This window comes from Helianthus annuus, chromosome 16, assembly GCF_002127325.2.
Source record: "Helianthus annuus cultivar XRQ/B chromosome 16, HanXRQr2.0-SUNRISE, whole genome shotgun sequence".
NCBI classification, from domain to species: domain Eukaryota; kingdom Viridiplantae; phylum Streptophyta; class Magnoliopsida; order Asterales; family Asteraceae; genus Helianthus; species Helianthus annuus.
In genome coordinates, this window is record NC_035448.2 from 206,010,257 (window position 1) to 206,037,745 (window position 27,489).

The following is a 27,489-nucleotide window of genomic DNA, read 5'->3' on the forward strand; positions in this document are numbered from 1 at the left end:
CAGATATCGAAATTGGCAGATGCATTACCTGCTAAATGGGATGAATTCTTGGTTGAACTAAAAAGAAGGATTTTTTTTCCAGAACTTTATCCAAAACAGTTCTTCAATGAGGTTAATGCAGAGTTTCGTAAGGAATATAGGAAAAAGAAGGAATTGATGAATGAAATGGAAAAGAATTTACAAAAAATGGAATTGCATGTAATTGCTGAAATAGATAAAAGAATTCGTGTGTGTCTTGCAACAAAGAGTATTTTGAAATATGATATTAAAAGGAAATATTATATCGATGAAAGTATGAATGCTTTTGATTTCGTTAAACTCTTTTGTGCAGGAACATACAAGATGGAAACAAAGGAAATCACAAAGAAAGAAGAATCTAGTTCTGAATCTGTGTGCACTAAATGTGACAAATCTGAAGCTGACAATATCAAACTCTTGAAGAATGTGGAGAGTTTGACATTGGAAATTCAAGCTTTGAAAGATGAGAAGAAAGCTGATGAGAAACAGATTCTTGAAATACAGGAAAATTTTGAGAATTTAAAATCTGAAAATGTTAAACTGTTAAGTGATTTGAACAGTGTGACATTAGAAAAAAGGTTTTGAAAGAGAGAGAAAAAGATTTTGAAAGCAAAAAGAAATCTTCAGAAAATGAAGATTTCTGGATAAAGCTTGAAAACAAAAATTTGAAAGCAAATGAAACAAAATTTCAAGAACAGATAAAAGTTTTGCAAAATGAAAAGTCTGTTCTTGAAAACATTAAGATTGAAAATGAAAAGACAATCAAGTCTCGTCTTGAAAGAATATCTCAGCTTGAAAATGAAGCTGAGAATTCAAGAACTAAAATTGATGAGCTTGAAAAGAAATTGAAAGGTTTTGTGACTTCATCAGAGTTTTTGAATCACCCTTGTCCAAAACCGATCAATTCTGTTCCAATAAGTGATAATGTCACAAATTTTGACAAAGTCAAAATTGAGGATTGCGATGAGAAATCTGATGATGAAAATGAAAAAATTGAGAAAAAGAAATTATTTTTGAAATTAAAAGAAAAGTTTCAGAAAACTAATTTGCATTATACAGAAAAAGGTGAATGTTCAAAGCAGAAACCTTTGGAAAAGAATGCAGAACAAAAACAAATAAAAAATAAGAAAATTGTTCAAAAAGAAAATAAAAGTTCATCAGATCAATCATCCAATCGCAATAAAAAATCACAAAAATTGAAAAATGAAAACTCAAAAATAGTTGGTAATGAGTGGTGCAGGTTTGACCACAGTATTTTAAAGCCAAATCTAGTTTTCAGGAGGAGTGATGATTACCGCAAAGCCAGACAATGCTATGATCTGAGTGTTTGGTGTGAAAGTGGTAAATGGTACGATAACAGAGTGTGTTACACTTGTGGAGTTAAAGGACACATTGTTGTTAACTGCTAGAGTTGGAATTATGAGACGAGAAGATGCTTTGAATGCCAAATCAAAGGTCACATTGCCAGAGATTGCCTAATGAGATCAAAGGGAAGATCGAGGGCTGAATCTCAGAAAATGGAAAGAAACCAGTCAAAGTCAAAGAAAAGCCCAAGGAACAGAAAGTTCCAGAAATGAAAGTAAAGCTTTCACAAGGGCAGAAAGACAGACTGAGGAAGAAGAGGAAGAAAGCGAGAGAGTATCTCGAAAGGATTTTGTCCTCGGATACATCAAGAAAATCATATAGTAGTTCTGAAAAATCGTCTTGCTCTACAAAGAATGATAAGTCTAGCAAAACAGATTCATCAGATACAAATCTGAGGACAGAAGAGAAAGGGAAGAAAGAGAAAGTGGTTAATCAGAAGATTAACAAAACAAAGAAAGTGAAGTTTTCACTTCCTGGTGATGAATTTGTTTCCTCGGAAACAAAGGAGCCAGTTGTTGGCAATGATCTTGACTCATCAAAGTCAAAGGAGCCATGTTCAGGCAATGAATCTGGTGTGGTAAAACCAGAAGAGCCATGTGTTGAGGTAAAAGATGAGAAATCTGGTCTAACAATGGATGATGCAAATTTTCCACCATTGTTGAACAACAATTCAAAATCACCCAAGGACCGTCAGGCTTGGGTGAATCTGTTTAAATGAAAAACCTGACTTGCCGGAGTTCCCAGGTTGGTAAGCGTGGAACATGAATCGGCACATTTCTTGAGAAATTCACTTCGGTGATATTTCGAAATTCAAAAGATTAATCAGGGACATTAAGTTGTACTTGATTTTTCTTTCATACAAATGATTGGTGAAAATTGGGAAATGATAAATCTTTCATGTGTTTGAGGAGAACAAAGTGATGAAGTGTCCCCGAACCTACAAATGGTTGGAAAACAAACTAAGTTTTTCAGAAAAACCATTTTGATTAAAACAAACTTAAGTGTTTTGAAATCATAATGGGAAAATAGTTTATTGTAAGGGGGAGTTCTGATTGTTTACGCCAAGTGAATGGAGAATTGAAGCGATTTTCATCAAGTTGTCAAGTTTGTACAGGTTGTTTCAAATTTTTCCAGAAAATCAAAATTGAAACATATTTTGATTTTAGGGGGAGTAAAAATTTTTAAAAAAAAATTAAGAAAATTTGAAAAAGTCAAAAACATTGAAAAATTTAAAAATGAGTTTTGTTGATACAAGAGGAAATGATAGTAAATCAGTGGACTATCACAGGATGCTAAAGAAATGTAATGCCAAAAGTGATAAATGATCTCACTAAAGATGTGACGATAGGCTCAGCTAGACTAGTAGATTTGCGATAACGATACAAACATAAATGAAAATGCTTAGTTCTAGTAGGAAACATGATTGAAAGCATAGTACTTAGTTTTGTCCTTCATGATTGTGTGCCTGCTCAGTAATCGCTGAATGCCAAAAAGCATAAAAACTGGTTAAGTTTGTGAGCTTTCACAACTTTGCTGAAAATGACACTGTGATTGTGTATTTCTTTTGCAAAGATTTAAACTTGTTTTATTTCTTTATTTTGTTTAAGCATTGGACATCCTCTGCGTATACGTGAGTATCGACCTGGATGTTATTGCCTAAACGTTCTGCTTTATTTTCTTTGGTGTTTCGTTTAAGCTTTGGATCACCTCTGCGTATACGTGAGTATCGAACTGGTGGTTAAAGCCTAAACAACTTCAACTTGTTTTTAGTTTCTTTATTTTGTTTAAACATTGGACTTTCTCTGCGTATACGGAAGTATCGACCAGATTGTTAATGTTTAAACATTCTGCTTTGTTTTCGCACAAATCACAGTTGATAAAAGTTTAAAGGCATTACTTGAGTTAGTGTATTACATGATGAGGGGATATGCTGAGATCGTGGGGTCCATACGAATTTAGTGCAAAATTAATATATCTAACGTATCGATAAGCATTTCGAAAGTTTTTAGATTGAGTTTAAGTGGACAGCAATATCGTCAATCTATGTGAATCGTTTAGAACTGAAAATGTTTAAAGCTTAACGGTGCTAGTGATATGTCTCATAAACTGATATGATCCTCTTTCACAAACTCACAAAAATAATGTTTATACATATTTCATTTCTGCATTTAAATTTCTGTTTAGTTTACATAATTTGAAAAATCCAAAAAGATTTTCGACAACTGATGTTGGAAAGACTGATTTTCAAAATTCTGAGTGCTGAACATGATGAACAGGGTTGGAGTGTGTGTTTAAATGAGGAAATTTGTTTCGAGAAAGAAAGTTTGATTAGCTAATCAAGGTCATTAAATTGAACTTGATTTAACTATTGTAAAAACTTATGTGTTTGTGAGAAAATTGTGTAGGTAATGAGCTGAACAAAGACAAAGCCAGGAATTGATCTCAAGGTAATAGCTAATTCCAGACAGCGATCCTAGCATGATGAAAGGGGGAGTCTGACGAGGTTAGAGCCAAAGAGAAGATCCTGGTACATGATAAGAAAGAAAGAAGACCGATCAAGATTGAAGAGTCGTCATGTTGAAGACTCTCACTGAAGATTCCCTCAACATTCAAGGGGGAGTCTGTTGGTGCAGTTGTCTGTCGACTTCATCTTCGTTCGAGTCTTAGGTTAGAACTGATAGATCAGTGCACGTAAAACGAGAAATGGGTTTTTATAGGTATTTTGCTTGAGATGTAATTCCCCTTGAAGCTGTTTCAAGCGGAATCACATGCCTATATATAGTCCTTCAAGCGAGATCAGTTGTATGGTTCTTGTTTCCGACGGCGAAGCTCCGTCGAAGTGTCTCCAACTTGTAAATTGATATCAGATTAATAAACAGAGACAGTTTAATGATTTCTAGTGTTGTACAAGCTAAACAAAGACTGAATCAATGAATTCCGCCTCTGATTCAGTCTAAGGCCTCTTATGATCGATTCATTAAGGTCGTTTCACGATCCTACAAATTTTGAATGATTTTAGTAGAAGATTATTGAGTTGATTCAAACATTTGGGAGAGGTTAAAGTCTTCAAAGAGTAACTAGTTTATTGTGGATAAAACCCAATTTAAATGGCCAAGATTGAACAATATTGATCCAATGAACCATTTACTCATTCATTGTCAACCATATATGTCCACAATATAAAAATCTGATTAAAAAAAAGGAAACAAATATAAAAACAATTTCACCTAGTTATGTGTTTCATTGCGAATGCCATATATTAACAAATTTATTATAATTATAATTATTAGTATTATTATATTTTAGTAAGCAACCTGTTTTAAAATATTGTTTAAATTTGAATGGCTTAAATAAATAGCGAGTGCATCATCGTCTTCTACATTCATCTTCCATTACTTGATTTCAGAAAGCATTTCTCGTGACCTAACTTTCTCATTTTCACACCCTACTTCAATCACCATTACTACGTGAACAATTAACCGATTAGAAAATCATCGAATTCGTCTCTGCGATCATCAATTCGTTAGCGTTGAATTGATCGGTGAAATGAGGATGAGTAGGAGAGCGGCGGCGGAGGCGGAGGAGGAGTATGTGGTGGAGGACGTGCGAGATCTGGATGAAGATGAGGGGAGGTTAAAGAAGCGACGGAGTAGGTTTACGTTGTTGGCTGGAGATCTAGGCCTTGATCCCAGTCGTAGAGGTTTCACCAAAGACAACAACTTTATTCATGGCATCACTGGATGTTCTCCTCGCCTCTTCTTCATTCATCCTCAAAACAGGCACGTTCCCTCTCTCTCTCTCTCTCCTTCTCTCTCTCTCTATATATATATGATATACATGATGAGATAAGATGTTAGTTTTTTTAGCCGAATCTCAACCGTTACTTGTTTCGGCTCTTTTCCTATTTTTTAAAAGTAAAAAATAATGTTCGTTAACTTATTCACCGTATCTATAAAAGTATAAACAACTAGTATTTTAGGATCCTAGTTTTGGTTACGGATAATTTAATTATATTAAAAAAAATGTTTCTTTGTTTATTTATATTAAAAAAATAACAAGACTTATCATTTAATTATTATCAATAGTTGTGTATAAAAATATAGAGTAAATTACAAAAATCGTCCTTTATTTATGTCACTTATTGCAAACTGTGTTCTTTATCTTCAATAATTACAGAAAACGTACTTGATGTTTGCAAACCCTTACAAGTTATGTCCTTTAACCCTAACTCCGTTAATTTTTCGTGGTTAAATCTGACCAAATGGACCTTACATAAGGGTATTTTGGTCATTGTACTCCCATGTGGGGTCCATTTGGTTAAATTTAACCACAAAAATACCCTCATGTAAGGTCTATTTGATCAAATTTAACCATAAAAATTAACTGAGTTAGAGCTAAAGGACATCTTGCAAGGATTTGCAAACATCAAATACGTTTTCTGTAATTACTAAAGGCAAAGGACACAATTTGCAATAAATGACATACATAAAGGACTATTTTTGTAATTTACTCAAAAATATATAAAGTATCAATCATATATGGTAAAAGTTGTCATCAAAAGACATATGTACAAGTAGATGTCTCTTGTCTATCGTAGAGGCGTAAGATTTAATTCGTGCGTGTAAATAATAGAAGTATTTTGTGCGTTAAAACATCTAATTTATCAATGTTAAATATTTAGCCGCCATTGAAGTGTTATGCTAAAGGTTGTTTTAAAATGCGTATTTGAGCAATACTAATTCCACGATTGCATACTAGATGGTTTGCTCAACATATATTTTACATTAAGTTTAAGAAAAATAATGATTTTGACGTTGAGATAATCTACTTTTCATTTGTTAATTAGTTGACATTCATTCGCGTATTTCAAAGACGTAAAAATGTCTATAACGAACATAAATGGTATGTTTGGTAAAAGTAGTTGGTAGCTGGAAGCTGGTAGCTACTAGCTGTAGTTTTTTAGATATATTTGTTATTTGGCAGAGTAGCTGGAGCTTTGAATAAAATACATAAAATGACCAAAATGTACATAACTAAAAATTTTAAAAGTTTGTGCATTAAAAATTTCGTTATCTTTAGAGGTTAAAAAATAGTCATTTTTTCTCTAAAAGTTTGTAGCTCCTTCTAAACGCTACTAGTAGAAGCGTTCAACCAAAAGCTTCAAACTCCTAACCAGTGGCGGACCCAGGATTATTTTTCACTGGGGTCCATTTTTTGTCGAAGAATTTTTCACAACCAAATATTAAATTTTTCGGGTCGGTAATCGTAGTCGGGTCGGGGCTAGGAAATAATGTAGAAGCATTTAGTGGACATGAAACCACTACTTTATTAAAAAACTAAAAAACAAGACATGTAAGAGTTGAACTTGGGATCTATGTGTTGGAACACATAAGGTTTTACCACCACACCATCTTTGTTTTTAATACTATGGGGTCCAACTAATTTATTTTATGGGGTCCTTGATAAAATTAACATACCGGTTCTACTATTTTTAAAAAAAACATTTGGGTCCGTGGACCCCGACCCGGACCATATGGGTCCGCCCCTGCTCCTAACCTAAAAACTTCAAGCTTCTTCAACCAAACAAAGCTTTTTATTAAAAAGTTTTTTATTGAAAAACCTTAAAGCTAAAAGCTTTAAAAGTTTCTTATCACACATACCCAAAAGCGAAGTTGATAAAATGAGATTATCAACACGTCTCATCAATAAAGTTTATATTTATAATTTTATCCTGCTTGTTGGGCAAATTTTAAACAACTTTTAACAAAGTCAAACCTAGAACAAGAGATGAACCTGCCATGTGTGTTACCAGATACCGATAGTTTTGGCTGCGATTGTTAAAAAATTATATTATTATTATTTATAATATAATTAAAAAAAATATTTGTCCAACTCACAATCAACTTGCTTGGCAAATCTAATAAATTAGCTGGATTCATTTGTTAACGTACAAATTACGATATTTTACGGGCTCTGACGTCTATATAAATAGATGAAAACTACGATTGCCTTGTTATAATTAATAATTATATAAATATCATCAAATAAAAATATTATATTAAATTGGTGAAGCATTTGTAGCTTAGCAGTTTCAAAAAGTGCTACATTTTGAAGATGAGTTGTGCTTGTCCGGTTTGTTTTACCGGATTTGGTTTGGGCAATGTGGGCCCAAAGCCACCCAACTTTAAAAAATATATCTATAATTAAAAAAACATATAAACCTAATTAAATTAAAAATATATAAATATAAATCTTTAAAAAGAAAACTAAATAAAAAAACATATATACATTAAAAATATCTTACATAAACCTAACTATAACAATACTTAAATGTTAAATCTAATTAAACATAATAAGTCCAAGTCCTGATTAAATATACATAAGCCCAAAATTACTTAAGTCCCAATCACCTTGAAAGGATTTAGGAGATGACACATTCAATTAAACCTAATTTATTTTATCATTTAAGATTTATTTTTTTTATTTAATAATTTTTTTTCTATTTTTAGTTTATTATAAATTTTTTAATTAAAAAATAAGAAATAAGTAACAAAATTTTAAAAATTAAATAAAGAAAAATTAAATATAGATTAAATTAAAAGAAAAGTAGATGATGAGTTGGATGATAAGGTTTAAGTTTGGAATAATTTATTGTCAGAGTAAAAAGTAAGTTTGGAATGATGTGTCATGCTAATGTGACGGGTTTGGATTTCAAACCAACATGACTGTTGGGGATGCTCTAAGTGATGGAGGGTTATACTCTCATAATGAGCATCGGTCTAGATTTAGAGTAGGTTTGGTAGTTGTGTGTGTTAGCCGTAATAAAATATTATTTTATGTCAATGACTTTTTGGCGTAGTAACACCAGGTTTTATTCTCATCAAAGTGGTACTGGTTTAATAATAGATGAATTTTAGGAGTCAAATTTACGAGGTGTGTTGGCCGATGTTATCAAATAACTTATTTTTTATTTGTAATGTAATTTTAGATCGGTAATCAACAAAATATATTATTATTATTTTTTATGGAGAAGATACATACATACATTAATTATTAATTAATAATAAGTTTTGAATTGAACGTAGCAGCTGGTACCGGGCATGGGAGAAATTCATATTAATATGGGCAGTGTATTCTTCTTTCTTCACACCAATGGAATTCGGATTCTTCAGAGGATTACCCAAAAACCTGTATTTTTTAGACATTGCTGGACAAGTAGCTTTCCTCATTGATGTCATTCTACAATTCTTTATAGCATACAGAGACACTCAGACCTACAAAATGGTTTCTAATCGTAATCTCATTGCTGTTAGGTTTGTTTGTTTGTTTTTTCCTTTATTAATTAAATACCAAAACTCATGATGTATGTATGTATGTGACACTAACAAATTCAATTTTTCTAACTTAAGTTAACCCATCCATCATCCTGACACACACGATTAAAAAACAACCTTACCCATTATCAATAACTAAGCCAATGGTGGGGTTTGGAGGGTGTGATCAACCTGACACGACCCAAAATCCAACCTGAACCGGACACAAAAAAAAAAAAAAACAGGTTTTTGGGTCGGTGAACACGGCCTATTTTTTATACTGGTTGGGTTTGGGTTGACTTGTTTTAAAAACAGGTTGACCCGTTAAAAAATACTTTTATAATTTTCATTTTGCACTCGCAATTTCCAATCCACTTTTAAGATTCTCAATACTTTTCATAAAGAAGACTACTCATGTTACTCAATTTACAACCGAAAAACCGGCTTATTATTCGTCAACACGTATGACTCATTTAAAAAGTTGGTGAAACGGGTCATGTTCAGATTGACCCGAAATTGTGTGAGTGTGTGTGTTAGGGTCGAGATTTTTTATACGAATAATAATATGGGTTGTTCGGGTTGCGCATTTCAACCAACCCGACACCATTGACGCCACTGATTTTATACTCGATTTTTTTGTGATTGCAGGTACCTCAAATCTCATTTTTTGTTTGATATACTTGCCTGTATGCCTTGGGATAACATCTACAGGGTATGCTACTCTATCAACTTTACATAGATTTCTTGTTTAATTTGCTCAAGAATAGATTCATCAAACACAAATCTCACATGTTTATTATTATGATCAGTTTTTACATGTCAAAATATTTGTTTTTTCAAACCATATATATGAAATGATAACTGAGAGGAAAGTGTTTCAGGCTTCTGGAAGAAAAGAAGAAGTGAGGTACCTTTTGCTACTTAGATTGGTTCGAGTACGGAAAGTTCTAGAATTTTTCTCAAGGCTGGAGAAAGACATACGCGTGAACTATTTGTTCTCGAGGATTATAAAACTTATAGCTGTTGAACTCTACTGCACACATACTGCAGCATGCATCTTCTATTATTTGGCTACAACATTGCCAGCTGTCGAAGAAGGATACACCTGGATCGGAAGTCTAAAACTTGGAGATTATAGCTACGCAAATTTTAGAGAGATTGATCTTTGGAAACGCTATACAACATCATTGTATTTCGCAATTGTTACTATGGCCACAGTCGGTTATGGTGAAATCCATGCCGTCAATCTGCGAGAAATGATATTTGTAATGGTTTACGTCTCATTTGATATGGTTTTGGGTGCTTATTTGATCGGTAATATGACAGCCTTGATTGTCAAAGGATCAAAAACAGAAAGATACAGGGATAGAATGACCGATCTTCTTAAGTATATGAACAGAAATAGACTTGGGAGGGACATACGTAATCAGATCAAAGGTCACCTAAGATTACAATACGAGAGTAACTACACTGATTCCGCTATTCTTCGTGACCTTCCAATTTCTATTCGTGCCAAGGTCGGTCCCTCATGAATGAATAAATTTATATATGCTATTTCTATGTATGTTAAATTATGTTTTCTTCTTTTGCAGATATCTCAAACTCTGTATAAGTCATACATTGAAAAAGTTTCTCTTCTTAGGGGATGCTCATTGGAATTCATCAATCAGATTGTAAGTCATTTTTTAAACTACAAATGGTAACTTGCATAATCCCAAAGTTTACATCCTTAAAAGTGTTGTGTGTGAATATGCATAGTAATGGGTCAAAACAGGATGTTCCAAAAAATAGACCCTCGTAGGAATACAGAGGCTGCTTCCAGTGAGACCCCCGACTCGATAGTAGTTTTGCATCAAGCCTTGGACATAAGGCACATAACACTCAACAATCGGGACAAAGGCCGATTAGTGCATGTACCCTTTTTTCTTTCGTCTATCAACGCCACCACCTGATGCATGATTAGCCGTCCGCCGCTTTTAACGTTATTTTCACGAAATAAGTAAAATAACGTTATGTTAACCCTTCCCTGTATATATATATAGCGGGGCGTGTTTAATATAGACAATCTAAAGTAGATGAACCACATAAGATTTGTTATGTATATTTCACCTCAGCAAACTAATTTTGTTTCAGGTAACTAAAGTGCATGAGGAGTTTTTTCTCCCAGGGGAAGTAATCATGGAACAGGGAAATGCAGTTGAACAACTTTATTTCATCTGTCATGGTGAACTGGTATAATATCCTTTCCTAATCCTATTTTTTTTAATTTAATATCCTTTCCGAATGCTATTTTTTTTTTAATTTGGTATTAGTTTTGAATGATATATTAATAAAATCTAATACAGGAGGAAATTGCTATATGTGAAGATGGATCTGAAGAGACCGTATCAATTTTAAAACCTGACAGTTCATTTGGAGAAGTTTCTATATTATGTAACGTTCCTCAGCCCTATACGGTTCGAGTTTGTGAGCTTTGCAGACTTCTTCGAATCGACAAACAATCTTTCTCTAATATCCTTGAGATATATTTTCATGATGGCCGGAAAATTCTGAATAATTTGGTAGAGGTAATAAATATTGAAAAATCCATAATCGAATATATGATCCGTTTAAAATTCAGATTTCTGAAATAATATATGCATGGTGGCAGTTCAAAGCAACCGATGACCGTTTGAAGCAATTAGAGACTGATATCACATTGCATATTGGAAAACATGAAGCTGAGCTGGCACTGAGAGTCAACAGTGCGACGTATTATGGTGATTTGTATCAGCTGAAAAGCTTGATTCGAGCTGGAGCTGACCCAAACAAGAAAGATTACGACGGAAGGACACCACTGGTATGTACGAATATGTTAATTTAAGCCTTGTTCTCTCTAACGGGTCAAATGGGTCACCTCTACTGCTGAGTGTTTGCTAACATAACAAGCTGTTGACATGAACAGCATCTCGCTGCATCGAAAGGATACGAGGATATCACTCTTTTCCTTATTCAAGAAGGAGTTGAACTTAACGCGTTAGGTAAATTTCCTTCCGTTGGTTACCAAATCTATTTTCTCGAGTTTAAGATTCACGTTCACCCAACTAATTTATTATTATTATTACTTGCAGATAATTTTGCCAACACGCCTTTATTAGAAGCCATTAAGTATGGTCATGATAAAGTGGCTTCATTACTAGTGAAAGAAGGTGCAACATTAAAGATAGATGATGCTGGTTGTTTCTTATGTGCGACCGTTGCAAGAGGAGATATTGATTATATTAAACGAATACTATCCAACGGTATTGACCCGAATTCGAAAGATTTTGACTTTAGAACTCCACTTCATGTAGCTGCCTCACATGGTTCTTATATAATTGCTAAGTTGCTCGTTGAAGCTGGAGCTAGTGTTCTATCAAAGGATAGGTATGTTTTATATACCCCTTATGTTACAACTTAAAAAAGTTGTTTAGATATACAAGAGCCCGAGCTAGAGCTCTCAGCTCCCTTCGAGCTTCGTTTAATCTCGGCTCGATTCAAGTTTTGGCAACCCAGCATTGAGTAGCTCACGAGCGGCTAGACTCATATATACTCTATTTGGATGTGCATTAGTAAAGTATGCGGATGGTCCCTGTGGTTTACCAAATTTTTGGATTTGGTCCCTAGCTTTCAAAAAGTACACGGATGGTCCCTGTGGTTTGCACTTTGTAACGCATTTAGATTTATTTAGTTGCAGGTAAAACATAGATTATATGTTTTGAATATACAGATGGGGTAACACTCCCCTTGATGAAGGGAGAATGTCTGGAAACAAGATGATGATCAAATTACTAGAAGAAGCAAAATCTGCTCAGTTGTCAGAACTTCCAGAAGGTTTGCAAGAAATAACAGGTGTGTTTCATTTTTACTTTTTTTACCCTACTTTAAACTTAACATATAGACTGACAGGGACAATTTCATACAGGCCTATGCAAGGTGCCATCGCACAAGGCCCAAAACATTTAGAGCCCCAAATAGTTTAAAAAATAATATATAAATTTGTTGCAGGAAAAAATGAACATATTAGTCCTTTGTCTCAATGGATGCAAAAGTTAAATTGAGAGTCGGAGACTCCGGTTTTGAATCCCCCTCCCCCTGTTGTCTTTTTCATTTTTAATTCATGTGCTGTATTTGTTTTTCATTTCTATTTTTTCATTTTTAATTCATGTTCTGTATTTGTTTTTCACTTTTATTTTTTCTTTTTTAATTCATGTTCTGTATTTGTTTTTCATTTACAATTTATGTTTTGTTTTTGTTTAGAGCTGATTTCAGCTTGTTTTATCAATAGGGGGAAAAAGGCCATTTTTTATTTTTAATTTTGATTTTTCACATCTAAATTTGGGCCTCCACAAATTTGAAAGTTCATTCATTTTTTCTTCTTATTTAATCATTTACCTAATAAACTTTACATGTTTTCTTGTAGGTTTTTTATTTCTCATTTGTCATTTAACTATTTACAATATAAACTTTGAAGAACTCAATATCTAGATCTTTTTCTTTTTAATTTATATGAAAAGGTTCATGTTGCCAAACTAGTTTGGGTATGTTTATATATATTCAGTTATTTTGCTACACTACTTTTGTTTTATTTATTTTATAACAATTATAGTCGTATTATGGTTTTTTGATATACGGTTGATGAGTTTATATATTATAAGGAGGGGCCCAATTTTTTTTGTTTCGCACGGGGCCCAAAAGTATTTTATCATTTTCGGAGACGGATACATCCCTCATAACTTGACATAATATATTGTATATACATCAAACTAAGGATTTTTAAATGTATGCTATTTATAACCTTCCCTTGAAACATACATGTGGATATGTATGCTATTAATTAATAAAATGTGTAAATATGAAGTTGTAAGTTTTTTGGATGGATAAATATGGTTTTATGCAACTTTTCAGGGGTGCATAAATGATACTGCCATGTATTTTTACTATTCGAGATTGTAACAATCAGTTTAATTGTTGCTGATATGAAAGTAATTATTGACAGATAAAATGCACCCGAGGAAATGTACAGTATACCCTTATCACCCGTGGGATCGAAAAGAAAATGTGTTTGGAGTAGTCGTATGGATACCCCGCACCATTGATGAACTCGTCAAAGTATCGGCAGAGCTGTTAGAGTTAACCGTTCATCCCACTTGTTGTGTAGTGACCGAAGATGCAGGTAAAATTCTTGATGTTGATATGATCATAGATGGCCAGAAGCTGTATTTGATAAGTGAATAAATAATTGTTGTTGTTGTATGCTAGTATCATTTTCTGTATCCATGTGAGAATGTGACATGCAGTTTGGACTGCAAGATAAATAAATAAATAAACTTCATCTCATGGTTCTTTGTTAAATACCAAAAATCTTTTGTAAGTGAATGAATTGTTTGCATCCACAATTTCTTAATGGAAATCATCTTTCTAAGTTTAAACTTCCTTTTACCCACATAAATCCAACTGTCTGGTTACTTGTTTGTAAAGTGATAACATCAACCATGGTTCGGACACACTTAAAATTGTGTAACCCGAACACAACACATATAACTCATTTATCTAAACGAGTCAAATGAGTGACTGATTGCGAGTAAATTGTAATCAAATTATAAATCAATCATAAACAGGTTGGTGGGTTGTAAACAGGTTGTATTAAATGGCTAAACGGGTTAGCGAGTTAACCTTGTAAAACATATTTTTTTGTTTTTCTCCTAACATTAAATGGGTCGAGCTGTTTCGAAAAACATAACATGTTATAGCCCGAACACAACTCATTTAATTAAATGAGGGTTAAGCGAGGCAACCAAAACATGAGGCGTTTATTAAAAAGCACATATCTAAGAAAAACAAACTTTGTGCACAGAAAGAAGTGGGCCAATGTATGAACTAACAGTGAACCAACAACGCGAGAGTCTGGTCGAACTTACACAAGTAGCGCATAGAACTTGGACGGACAACCCTCACATACAAACATCCATAGGGTAAAGTTGTTCATTGATCGTCGTGCTCTAACCAAAAATCCAAAACGCGAGTTGATAGTCCCAATACAATTCCAGTTAGATGTTACTATTTAAATGGGATTCCTAGTTAGTTGGGCATCAATTTGATACCCTAGATGGCTAGATAATACAATTCCAGTTAGATGTTACTATTTAGACGGGATTCCTAGTTAGTTGGGCATCAACTTGATACCCTAAATACAAACTATAGTCCAAAGCCAGGAGTGTAAACGAACCAAGTTATTCATGAGCTATTCAAGATCGACTTACAAAAATCTCGATCTTGAAGCTCAAGGCCAACTTGAAGCTCATTTGATAAATGAGCCCAAGCTTCATATACCGAGTTTGACAAGGCTAGGAGCCTAAACAAGCTTATCGAATATATAATTCCAACTAGTAGTTAACCTGCCTCGTGTTGCGGGTGCGATGGTCCTAAAATCGTGCTAAATAGTAAGCAAACGACGATCAAAACCGGAAAAAATCATAAAACAAACATACGAATTTATAATGCCATGTGGCGTAAAACATAAGCAAAGACAAACGTGAACTTATACCGCGAGCTAGCGTAAAACATAGACAAACCCAAATTCTTACCGAAAAAGCTTAACCTAAAGACCCAAACGATGGCTAATATAAGGTTTTTAGACAAACCCGAGAAAGTGGGCATGGAGGTCATAAAACCGTGTAAAGTAGCAAGCAAACGACGATTAATATAAGGTTTTTAGAAAATGACAGGAAAAGTGACAACTTTAAAACTTAAAGGGAAATTAAAGAAAAAAAGACGAAAAAAAAAATTGAGAGAGCAAAGCTGACTATCAAACAAATTTTGGTGTTCAAAATCTAGAAATACCAAAAGTACAATTCGTTATTTTTTTTTTCTATGGTGGACCCCACATTTCTTACCTTTGTCTACAACTCTACCCTTACTTATTTGCACCTGAGGAAAAAAATTTTGCCTTGTTAGTTGCCAAGAATTTTTGTAATTAATTTGCAAAAGAGGGGTATTTCGAGTACTCTAAATGTTATATATATTAATTTCATACAATAAAAACATAATTACATAACAAATAACAGTGAATTTTTTGTTATGTATAAAAGTGTAAGGAAAATTATATATAAAAATAGTATATGTAGATAAATACAGGAATGAATAAAATGCCCGGATTTTTGGAAATTACACCGGTCCTTATCCTCTGTCGTCGTCAGAAAGTCCCCAAAAGTATCACGATTCTTATTCATTTCAAAGCTTTGTTACTCTTTGTTTCTAATTGTCAGTATGTGAACAGGAACCTAAAACTTGGGAAGAGGAGCATAAAGCTCAACTTCCAAAGGTGGAACTTCAGCTTCGCGACTGTGGTTGGTGGTGCGGTCCTGTGTTTTTTGTCAAGCCGGCCGCTTTTAATGAAATTTTCCAGTAAAAAAAGGACTAGAAGATTAAAAAAAAAAAACCGTTGCAGTTGACTTGACTTGTTTCTTTACATTATTGCTACAAAGAATGATGATCACAAGATTATTTTTGAAGTTGGGACTGTTGCCTGTCAACTGCGAATAGTTAGAATTATTAAAATCTATTATTCCATAAATAAAACAGTTAAATATTTAACTAATAAATATAACTAAAACAGTTAAATAATTAATTTAACAACTAATTAACTACATGAGACCGGGCCTAGCTAAAGCTTGAAAAATAACTAACAATGCGAACTCAGCTCATCCCAGCTCATGAAATAAACAGAAAAACAAATATGTAGTTGCAATCGCCATAGAAAATTTCAAGTCTGTTATTCCACAAAACATTAGAAGCTGCTCATGTTTTGGACCTCCAAAAAAACACCAGCTTTACTAATCATATACATACTCAGCTAGTAAAGTAAAAGGCTCCACACCTCAACATGCGCATAGAAAACAGATCGGCGGTGGATAAGCCCGACTAGCTTCTACAAATCACACCTCATCTGAGAAGTTGACCGCTAAATCCCAGTAATGGCCAACTCCAGCATCAGAGAACACCTTACGGGCAGCATTTTCGGTCCTGCATTCGTGCACCAAAAACCTATGAAAACTATGTTTAGCAACACTCCCTTGCCACACCAACACACACTTGTTCTTCGGTTTATCATCATCTTGATCCTCTTCTTCCAGAGCAGCAGCCCAGTTTATACGTTTCAGCATCAGTTTCTGATAACGTTTTATAGATTTACCACCACCTTCCACCACCACAACACATATACCCTCGGAAATAACTGCACAGCCTGACAAACGGTTCTCTTGGGCATTAACATCCACCTTGAACCGTGTTTGAAGGTGAGAAAGTTCGTTAATTTTGTAAACAGACACTATTGTCTCAAGGGTATTATTGTCATCGAAAAGTTTCCTCTCTTTCTTTTCACGTCTTTCGGCTGGCGTTAGTTTCCGTGCAATGTTTCTATCAACATGGGCTTGCTCACGTTCCGCTGCAGCACTTCTTATCTCTATTTCGAGCCGGGTCGGGTCTTGGACTGCTTCCGAGCCAAGAACTCTCATTAGGTTGCTCATTTTGACTTTTGGTTTAGGGGGTTCTAAAAGGCCTTGTCTGATCATTTCTTGACGGTTTTTCTCGGTGGCTAGACGTCTCTGAGTGCGAAGCTTTTTGCGTTCTTTTTGGGTGAGTTTTAATGGTTGAGGTGGCGGTGGAGCGGGTTCAGCTGGCGGTTCGATAGGACGAGGGTGTTCCACGTATAAGGTAATCTTTTCTTTCTTTAGTATATCTTCTGCAAACCCGCCTTCTGTGATGTTTCCATAAGTACCAGATTCCAGAAGTGGCACGTCCCTGCATGTTCAAAAGGAGTTACAACACGACATATAAATAACGGAAGCGGGTCAAAACACATATGGGTCATATTGGCTTGGCCCAAAACAATTTTTCTACTACTTTTACAAATATTGTGTGTAATTGAGAATACAAAAAAAAATATTATTACAACAATAACCCAATTTCTTGATAAAAAGATGAGTAGGTTGACTACTATGCATTAAAATGAGACATTCAACCCATTGACCTTTTCTTTTCTTTTTGACTGAACTTGTCATTTTACCAATTAGACCGTTATGACCCATATCCTAAACAAGTTGTAGTAACCACCTCTACACATGAAGTCAAAACGGAAAAAAAAAAAAAAAAGTGTCAAGCATTTCGAAAATCAGTTGCCTGAATATAAATATTAAAGATTGTATTGTGGGATCAGTTACTGACCCAAACAAAAGACCTTATAAGAAAATGAAAGTTGTAATAACTTACCACCATTCAACATCAGGAATAGGGTCCTTGGGCTTTTCTTTAGTGATGATTCTCTCAGACACCTCTATGAGATTCGGATTAATATCAGGTTCAGCCTTGGCCTTAGCAAGCTGTGCTTGTTTCGCTTTGAACTCTCTCGCTTGCGCTTCTCCAAATTGACTCTGAAAACATGAATTACAACAGTCAGAAAAGTATAAATGATCTTTCTTCGACAAATGTAAGAAACAAGTAAATTTGTCGGCTATCAAACCCAAAATCGAACAGATTATATAGAAACAGGTTCTTGAGCACCTTTGCTCAACTCTAAACTGCTATTATTCAATGTAAAAAAGCTTGCAAATTCAATAATCCTTACCCTCTATTTATACTCCGACCAAACTGCATAAATCAAACCAAGCTAAATTTCAAGCTACGACTTTGATTTGACTAGCAATCCGTATAACTTGCCCCATTTTTAGATAACTTAAAAAACTAATACCAAATACTTTTAACCCTTTTACAAAACCCTCCTAGAACTTTTCATTTCTTTCAAAAACGACCCGCTTCAGGAAATGTTTTTTGCCATAATTTTCTTACTTTCTTTGTCTTGCAAAGAAATTGCTTCTTGTATTGCCTTGCTACTAGCGGTTATGTCTTGCTAACTTGCTTTCTATCTTGTTGCGTTGCTACTTTCTCCTTTACTACTTGTTTTCAGCTTGAATCAATCAGAAGATCCGACACAGATCTTCTTCCGACTCTTCTTGCTTCGGACCACAGAGGGTACAGTCCTTAATCTTCCAATGTGAACCGCAAAGAGTCGACTTGCTCTTGCTATGCGAATAACACAGGTTCGACTTTGATAGAATCTAGATATTAGACTCAAAGCAAACGATTCAATTACCAATGCAAAACCCAATTCGAGAACGGAAGGTCTCCAATTACAAATGGATAGAACCCTAAATAAATAAACAAAAACATTGACTTAAAAAAAAATAATAATAAACATTAGCCTACTACTAATACTGATAGAATTTGCTAACAGCTCCTAAACTCAAAGCGTGTGAACGGCTCACCCCACTCCAATTTCCCGCTAATCGGTAACTCTATTTGACTAGGTCAACAGTTGGGTCAAGAGTCTGCTCCAATAGTCTAACTGGGCCAATTTGACCCAGTGGAATTGTATCAATTCTGCCACCCTGGAAAACGACTTGTCCTCAAGTCGCTTGGGTAAATATTTAGTTGTGGCACTGTGTAATGTTTCCTCGAATGGTTCGAGTCGAAGACGGTGAAAAGTGGCCGAATTATGATTGTTTTGTAGCTTACCTTTATTCCTTTGAACTCGTTCCAATGGTCTAGGTTGTTTTCCAAATTGTCCCCACGATGGCATGGAGGCTGATTTTAGCGAAAACCCCTTTAACTGAGAGAGCTTTCCTCACCGTCTGTGATCGCGTGTTGCCCTGATTCGATTGTGACTGTCCCCACGCCATTTGGCGTTTGGTGTGGGGACTAAAATTACGAACTTCTATGGTTTCCTTTGAGCAATTACCGGTGAATGCTATGTTATGATATGATTTAGATCGCCTATGTTCATGTTCAAGGCTCAGACCCAATGCCGTCTTCACTAGGGTCGTCATTGAAAGCTTCCTCCTTGACCAGATCCGTCCAGAGACCTTTGGGTTCAATGGTTCATCCTCAGGCTCCTTGTCTACTATGACTGCAATTGTGGCTAATCACTGCTCTTGGTACTGTTCAGGGTTCTGCAACATTGTTCATATAACAGAATCGGATATAAGAATGAAAAAAACTGGATTTGGTTTCCCAATTAAATTGACTTTGCTAACTGGAACATATTGCAAGTTGTGACTTGCGAAGAGGTATTTCCCGACTTCAGGAAATAATCCCCAGAGCGGGCGGGAGATTCAATTAATCTATATTGAGAAGATGAAATTTCACCTCTACCATCAATGGGCGTTTACAACACGACCCAAATAGGCCTCACTCACTGGTATCTGAGCAATTCTTCCTGTTTCTTTTACTTGTATCAGCAAACCATCACCCATTAATACAACACCAACATTAGTCAATTAAATTAAAATTCTGTATTGAAAATTTCCAATTTAATTGGAAGTTACAATGGAATTTGCGAGGAAATGGGGTTTGCAAAATCAATATCTAGGTTGAAATGAGATGGCGATTTAATTGGTTTCCCGGCAATGGAACCAAATGATAGAATCCCAATTCGAGAGCAGAAGGTCTCCAATAAAAAAGATAGAACCCTAACTAACTAGATAAACAAAAACATCGACTCAAGAAATAAAGGATAAACATTAGCCTACTACTAATACTGATAGAATTCCTAAATTCAAGCTTGTGAACTGCTCTCCCCACTCCTCCAATTTCCTGCTAATCTGTAACTCTATTTGACTGGGTCAAGAGTCTGCTCCAATAGTTTAACTGAGCTAATTTGACCCAGTGGAATTGTATCAGACTTTCTAGCTCTTGATGTTTGTTCTTGCTTTGATCAACCTGTTATGGTTAATCAAATCTCTTGCTCTTGCTTGATCAAATCGTAGCTCTGTTGAAGCCTTCTCTTGTTGTAAAACTTTTTTTTTTGCTGATCTGCTGCCTTCCTTCTTCCTGATCTGGACACAAATCTGCTGCTTCTTTGCTTCCTGATCAGATTAGCATATCTGACTTGGGACCAAGAATGATCGAGACTTAAAGACTCTGGCTATCAAACCCAGAATCCATCAAAAAATATAAACAAAGGTTCTTGAGCAACTTTGCTCGACTTATTATGCAATGTGAAAATCTTCCAATACAATAATCCCTACCCTCTACTTATTATAATAGATAGACTCATGAACCAAATTGCATAAATCAAGCCAAGCTAGTTTCAAGCTAAGAGCCTAAGACTTTGAACTAACTAGCAAGCCATATAGCTTGCCACATTTAGAGAACTTAAATACTTAGGGTGGTCGGTATCGTTTCGGTGAACCATTCGGGGAATGGTGTTCACCGATCGGTGAACGGTTGCCAGCCTCATTTCGGGGAGCGGGGAACGAGTTAAGCGGCCGATGCGGGAAGAGGAGGGAAGGAGGAGAGAGGGGGGTTTAATGGTGGGTCCCAACCCCCCCTTTCAACCAATCACATTTTTTTTAAATTCTTTACCACTCTCCATGTGTTTGACCATTGCCAGTGATTGAGTGCAAAATGGGGACTTGACATGGCATGATATTATTGGCTAGAGAATAACTCACACACCCTAATAGTGATTGACCACTCCCTCCACCCTTAATACCAAATGCTAAAAATACATTTAACCCCTTTAGGAAAAACTCCTTCAACTTTTTCCTTTCTTTCAAAAACCACCCATTTCAGAATTTAAAACAACAACCTTCAACTTAGCATTCTGTGCTCCTTAGACCGTTTGCCTTCCTCTACACTTGACTCAAGTTTCATTATTCAATGTGAAAAGTTTGCAAACATAATAATCCCTACCCTCTATTTATAATAATAGATAAGACTCATAAACCAAGCCAAGCTAACTTCAACCGGGACTGACCAAAACTTTGACCAGTCCATATAGTTTCCCCATTTAGATAACTTATACACTTAATACTAAAAATGCATTTTACCGTTTTACAAAACGCTCATTCAAAATCCCTTTCTTTCACAAACGACCAGTTTCAGGATTTAAACTAACAGTAAAGTAGTAAACAACAAAACATAAGATACCTTTAACTTAACAATCTCTGCCTCCTTAGACCATTTGCCTTCCTCTACAAACTGAAATGTCATCTTTTTAGGCCTCAAAAGCTTTGTTTTATCTATTCCCATTCGAGGATCAAAGTGAGGATTTTTATCTGGATCCACTTCTAATTCAGGTTTCAGAATCTGGAATGCATCTTTTTTCTGCTTGTTAATGTTAACCTGAATGATTTCGAGGAACAAAAAATTAACATGACTTAGAACATAGACAGGTTAGAAACAGGTTATAGTCAAAATAGGACATGTTGGGTCGAGTTGACCCAAAAAAAAAACTTGTTTATTACTTAAAAGAGCATGTAAATAAGTAACTCTTCAAGTAAAATTACAAAAATTATAATATTATAAACAAAAAAAAAAACTATCACTGAAGAGAAAATGATATAAGAGGCTACATGCATAAAACCATAGACCTTAGAAAATTTTAGAACCGTTCACATGTAGTAATGTACCCCTTTAAACTATTTTTTTATTTGACTCATATGACCCATTTGAAAAAAAAAAAAAAAAACACAACCCAAATTGACCCATTCGTAAAGTATTTGGGTCAAAAATGCTACACTGATTTAATATTGATAAACAAAGCAGACAGAAGAAAAAGGAACAGACCTTAAGGGTGCTGAGGTTGTTTAATTTTGGTATATTGACCACATTCCCATGTTCATCTACTTCCCTACCCAACGCATCCAAACGAAGAACAGGAGCTTTAGCAGGCTTGGGTTGAACAATGACATCTGGTGGCAACTGTCCAGGGAACATGTTTATAAGTGGGGCAAACTCTGGATCCTGTCTAAATCCCATCTTGGCAGCAAGCTCTTGTGCCCGTTTTACAGCTTCAAACTTGGGTGCGGTAAGTCCTGCAATATGGGGCACGCCACCAACAAGTGAAGCCTGTGCACTAGCGCTTACAGGTTGGGGAGGGGTACTTCTTTCTGTGCTTGAGTCAACGCCTTTATTTAGCTGCACCAAAACAAACACAAAATAAGAGAAAGTAACATGGCACAATCACCACACCTTATATCTATGCACCATCACCCGATAACAGTACCTTTATTCTTAGTTCTACCATTCGTCTTTCGTCTTATTGTTGCTATTAGTGGTTTAAGTCTTAACTGTTAATTGTTAGTGTTGAATGTTGGTGTTTTAAGTCTTAATGAGTTCCTACTGGCTACAATTGTCAGCGTTTTGCAAGTTGCAAAAGGTTGGTTTGTTAATGGTAGGAGAGATACTGAATTGTTAGTGCTTAATTGCTATATATATATATAATATATATATAAATTCTGCATGATATTAAAATTACCGATATCTGACCGCGATAACCTATATCTCAAATATCAGTCCTTGACCGATATCTGACTTTTTACCGCATTAACTGCATAGTGCATCATAAGAGCTTACAGAAAATAAGGTGCGCTAATAAGAAATTAAAATAACAACTTACAAGGGGTATTTTCTTCATCTTCTCTGCAAGCTCCTTTCGTTTCAGTAAAGTTGCTTTAGCCTTGGATAAGGCATCGAGCGAGATGCCCCGACTCTTGCCTGCTGAAGAATTTCCATCTGTACTGGATTTCCCAGGAACCTCATGAGATCTGTTACTATTAACTCCTTCATTTTCATGTTTGGTAGAAAGTGACGATACCTTAGAAGGAGGGTGGCTTAGTGCCAAAGGGGTCTCACGCGAGATTCCAGATGCCTTACTGTGTGATCCCGGTGCATCACCCTGTAACCAATATGTATGAACACAATTCAACGTAGATAAACAAGGCGCCGCTGAACGTATATGATAGCATGCAGCAAAAATTGTGAGAAGTAAATTAAATCAAAGATAATAGAACAGTTCTTAGTTTCTTACAGACCTCCAAATTGCCAACACATATATTGTTAATTAATATAATATATATATATATATACCCTCAAATTGAGTCTTCATGAATGTCCAGTACAAAATGTTGCCCCCAAGCACAAGTAAATGCCCAACAGAGGTCGTCTAATGCAATTACCATCGAGAAATGCTTCTCCAAAATACAAACAGAGATCATGCTGAAGATCATTTACTTCTGAGCAGTGTTAGATTTGAAAGGTAACTTTACACATTAGTAATCGAGGATCCCACGTAAGTCAATCAAAGAGTTTGTGTTCCTCTACTTTCATTAAATGTTTCAATCCTATATATATTTTTATATATGTAACAAAAAAATTAAAATCAAATGAAACATATATGAATCTTGGTTAGTATTTAGTGATTGATTATTTTCAAATTGAATTAGAATTAACAACTATGAAACTTGGTCATTATTATTTAGTTGTAAAAATTCTTCACCATTACCTCCTACTTCAAGTTAACTGAAAAACTATATCACCTATTAGTAACCAGGATTCATATATGTTTCATTTGCACACTTAATTTTTTTTAAAGATTAAAAAACCTAATGAAAATTGAGTGACAGTAAACTTGGGGGTGAAGTTTTCCCTATATTTAACGTCAAAGTACATTACATAGGATTGAAACACCTAATGACGACATTCTGTAAAGGAACACTAAAAAAATGTGGGTGAAGTTTTCCCTAGATTTATTTAACATCAAAGTAGAAAATAAGAACATACTACAACACCTAACTAAAATCTGTACTGGAAAATTTCACTACTATTGGGTGATGTTTTCCCTGGATATAAGTTATAACATCAAAGTAAGCACCGAATAAGAACACCTAATGAAAATCTGTAAATGAAATACTAGAAAAATTTGGAGTGAAGTTTTCCCTAGATTTTACATCAAAGTGCAGTAGAATAAGAACACACTAATGAACATCTGCAACTAACCACTTGGCTACTATTGAGTGAAGCTTTCCCTAGATTTCAATCTAACATCAGTAGTTACAGAATAAATACATTTATATACAAGTGCAATACAACATACATAAACCCTAACCATATAAAAAGATAATGCCAATCATCAAAATCATTATTAGAGTATAAAATATAAACCAAACTATTAAGTAACTTACATTGGCATTAGAAGAACCACCAAACACTTCATCTTTAGGCTCTCTCTTCACCACCCTTTCCCCATTCAAACTCCTCTTATCCACGTCATCAACAAAGTCCACCTCTTCCTTCTTCACCCTATCCTCAAACTTCCTCCTCTCTCTCTCGTCCTCAAACCTCCGCCTATCCTTCCGTTTATCTCGTGCATCATTATACCGATCTTCATCATCACTGTAACCTCTGTCTTTTCTCTTGTGATTCCGTCTGTTATCAACCGATTTCTCTCTCGATTCCGTATCGTTTACGTCATCTCTGTCGTACGACCTCTCGCGCTTCACAACGTCTTCGGATTTCTCGCGTTCGGATCGGCGACGGTGATCGTCGGTGTGTTTGGTGGTTCGATGCTTGTGGTCTCTGGTTGATTCGGTGTGGACGGAATCCCTGTGTTTTCGGCTCGATCGTTCCATGTGGAGTTAGGGTTTTTGGAAATCTTCGAGTCACCGGGAAGATGAGATGGAGAATCAGATATCCCGAATGGCTTAACTTAAGCCCATGTTTGGATAAACAGATTTGTGTGGCGTTTGTTTTTCTAAATATGGATCTTCTATTCATTGATGAGCATTTGATATCGGGTATTGGTATCGAACCAGTATCGAATCATATCGAGATATTCGGTATTGGTATCGGTACCCACTTTTCTTGTTTTTTGGTATCGGTATTCTATCGGTACCTACTTTTCTCGTTTTTTGGTACCGGTTCGGTACGGTACCGTGATCATCCCTACTTCTATTTGCGTTGCGCAGATCACGCGCAGACTGTCACACCCCCAAAATCCACCATGCGGAGTATCATCTGTTGGAGGCGTGACATAACCAGGATCGAGCCACCAATCATATTGAACAACGTAATTAAGTAAGTAAAACCAACCACAATACAATTGGTGACCAAAATAAAAGTAACCAACTTTAAGTTAACAGCGGAAGCATAAAACGTAAAATCCAAAAACATAAGTTTAATAAGTTCATAAAGTTCAAATGTTAAGCACGGAACATAACAATCCATATCCCACAACGACCTCCTCCTCGTGCAAGCTCCATAAGCATCTAACGACCTGTAAGGCATGTAACAACGAGTCAACAACAAAGTTGAGTGAGTTCACAGTTGGTTGTTTAGTTTTAAGTTGTTTCCGAAAACATGGTTTGTCTTTGGCTGGCTTACTTGCCGTGGGGGTTACCGCATAGTTGAAAATATGATTAACCAGTTCCTTCTTTAATACCCAAACCATATCCATAATCAATGGGGGCTTCCCCATGTGAACCACTAGACTGTTACCATATCGACTACTAACGAAAGTAAGTTGTGCCCTACGTCAATGTCTATCATCATTGACAGTTTGCCATAGTCCATTAGTACACGCCCGTCCGACTGGCACGGTGTGAGGTTTGTTAAACCTAATAGCGCTATTAACTAATGACCCGCTCGCCATTGGCCTCGTCGATTAAGTCGATATAAAATGAGGGACTTAATGATAGAGTTTTGTCTAGTAAGTTTTAAGGTTGTTGTCCTACCCAAGGAGGACGAACGTACGTATTCTACCTAAGGAGAATACGCAGGATTAATATTGGCATCCTACCCATGGAGGATGGCGGTACATATCCTACCCAAGGAGGATATGTAGGTTCCGTTTTAATTCTTTAACCCATTCCCAACCACCGGGAATCCCATGCCTTAGAAAGTGTGTGAACTCACCTTGGTTTGCTCGGTTAGATTAGTTACTCTAATAATCATAAATCAAGCACGTCCTAATAAGGTACAGATAACAATCAGTTTCTCATGCATAACACGTATCCTACGTACGGTTTATCTACTCATTACTTCTATCACGTACCACACAATTCTAATGTCAAGGTACTTTGTTAAGTTATATTATTTTACCCTAAATAATATAACTATCTCACAAAATAAACAACTATCCACACAAGTGTTCTAGCATAAAATATATATTCTAAATATATATTTAACCATTTTACTTGTAAAAATCAACCTCTGGTACTTTGTATTTTTGTAACAAAACTCATGGCGAAGTTTATTTTGAAAAAACAAAGTTAAAACGTATTTATGAACACTTGTTAGAAAAATAATTTCTAAGTGTTGAAATTTTTAGAAAATTTCGCCAGAGTTTCCTTTGTAAATGGGGATGTCCATGCTAATAAGCGTATCATTTTCTTTTCCAAAAATCATTCAACAATCAACAACAATTTACCAAGAGCAAACTATTCTATTTACAAACCAACATGAACTTGATGTTTCATAAAAACGCGTAGTAACTTGGTATGGCGTTTAGTGGGTTTAGTTACCCTCCAAAGTGTGTTTATTTTATTTAAAATCTCATTCTCGGGATTTTTAGATGTTCACAACTTGTGAACATATTTTATAAAAATATTTATTTACAACATTTTCATGTGTTACTAGTGTCCATATACTTACTTTATTTCCAAAATAGTGTAAGGATCATGATCTTTCGAAAACCGTCTTTTAAACTTGGTTTATTTAGGAAAATCACTCACAAGTTTTAGATCTACAAGATCACTAGTTCACTTGGTTTATTATTTTTACAAGAAATCATTTTATCACCAAGTTCATGTCTAAATATGGAGGTGATTCTTTTATGTAAACCCCTAATCCTCCTAACTTGTTAACTCATGTTTTTAATCATGATTTAACAAGTTCCATATGATGATTATCATCACACTACCAAGACATCAACAACCAA

The 27,489-nt window shown here is 35.2% G+C and overlaps 2 protein-coding genes across 5 annotated transcripts; one reads left to right on the forward strand and one right to left on the reverse strand.

The window, feature by feature from the left end:
• Positions 1–4,625: 4,625 nt before the first annotated feature.
• Positions 4,626–14,060, forward strand: LOC110915692 (potassium channel SKOR). Of its 2 annotated transcripts, XM_022160423.2 has the most exons (12): positions 4,626–5,162; positions 8,469–8,696; positions 9,345–9,408; positions 9,578–10,213; positions 10,289–10,369; positions 10,830–10,928; positions 11,042–11,263; positions 11,347–11,535; positions 11,641–11,716; positions 11,807–12,101; positions 12,445–12,566; positions 13,714–14,060. In XM_022160423.2, the coding sequence occupies exons 1-12, from the start codon at positions 4,930–4,932 to the stop codon at positions 13,950–13,952; spliced, it is 2,484 nt and encodes an 827-aa protein (XP_022016115.1). In that variant the 5' UTR covers positions 4,626–4,929; the 3' UTR covers positions 13,953–14,060. The 2 variants fall into 2 exon arrangements, with proteins under 2 accessions (XP_022016115.1, XP_035841015.1); XM_035985122.1 differs by lacking the exon at positions 8,469–8,696.
• Positions 14,061–16,387: 2,327 nt separating this feature from the next.
• LOC110915691 (protein RDM16) lies at positions 16,388–25,281 on the reverse strand. Of its 3 annotated transcripts, none has more exons than XM_022160422.2 (7): positions 24,737–25,278; positions 23,371–23,451; positions 23,173–23,288; positions 22,341–22,691; positions 21,702–21,896; positions 17,985–18,145; positions 16,388–17,516 (listed from the first exon to the last, which is right to left on the reverse strand). In XM_022160422.2, the coding sequence occupies exons 3-7, from the start codon at positions 23,188–23,190 to the stop codon at positions 16,652–16,654; spliced, it is 1,590 nt and encodes a 529-aa protein (XP_022016114.1). In that variant the 5' UTR covers positions 23,191–23,288; positions 23,371–23,451; positions 24,737–25,278; the 3' UTR covers positions 16,388–16,651. The 3 variants fall into 3 exon arrangements, with proteins under 3 accessions (XP_022016114.1, XP_022016113.1, XP_022016112.1); XM_022160421.2 differs by having other exon boundaries at positions 23,173–23,293; XM_022160420.2 differs by having other exon boundaries at positions 23,173–23,451; positions 24,737–25,281.
• Between the last annotated feature and the right edge of the window lie 2,208 nt (positions 25,282–27,489).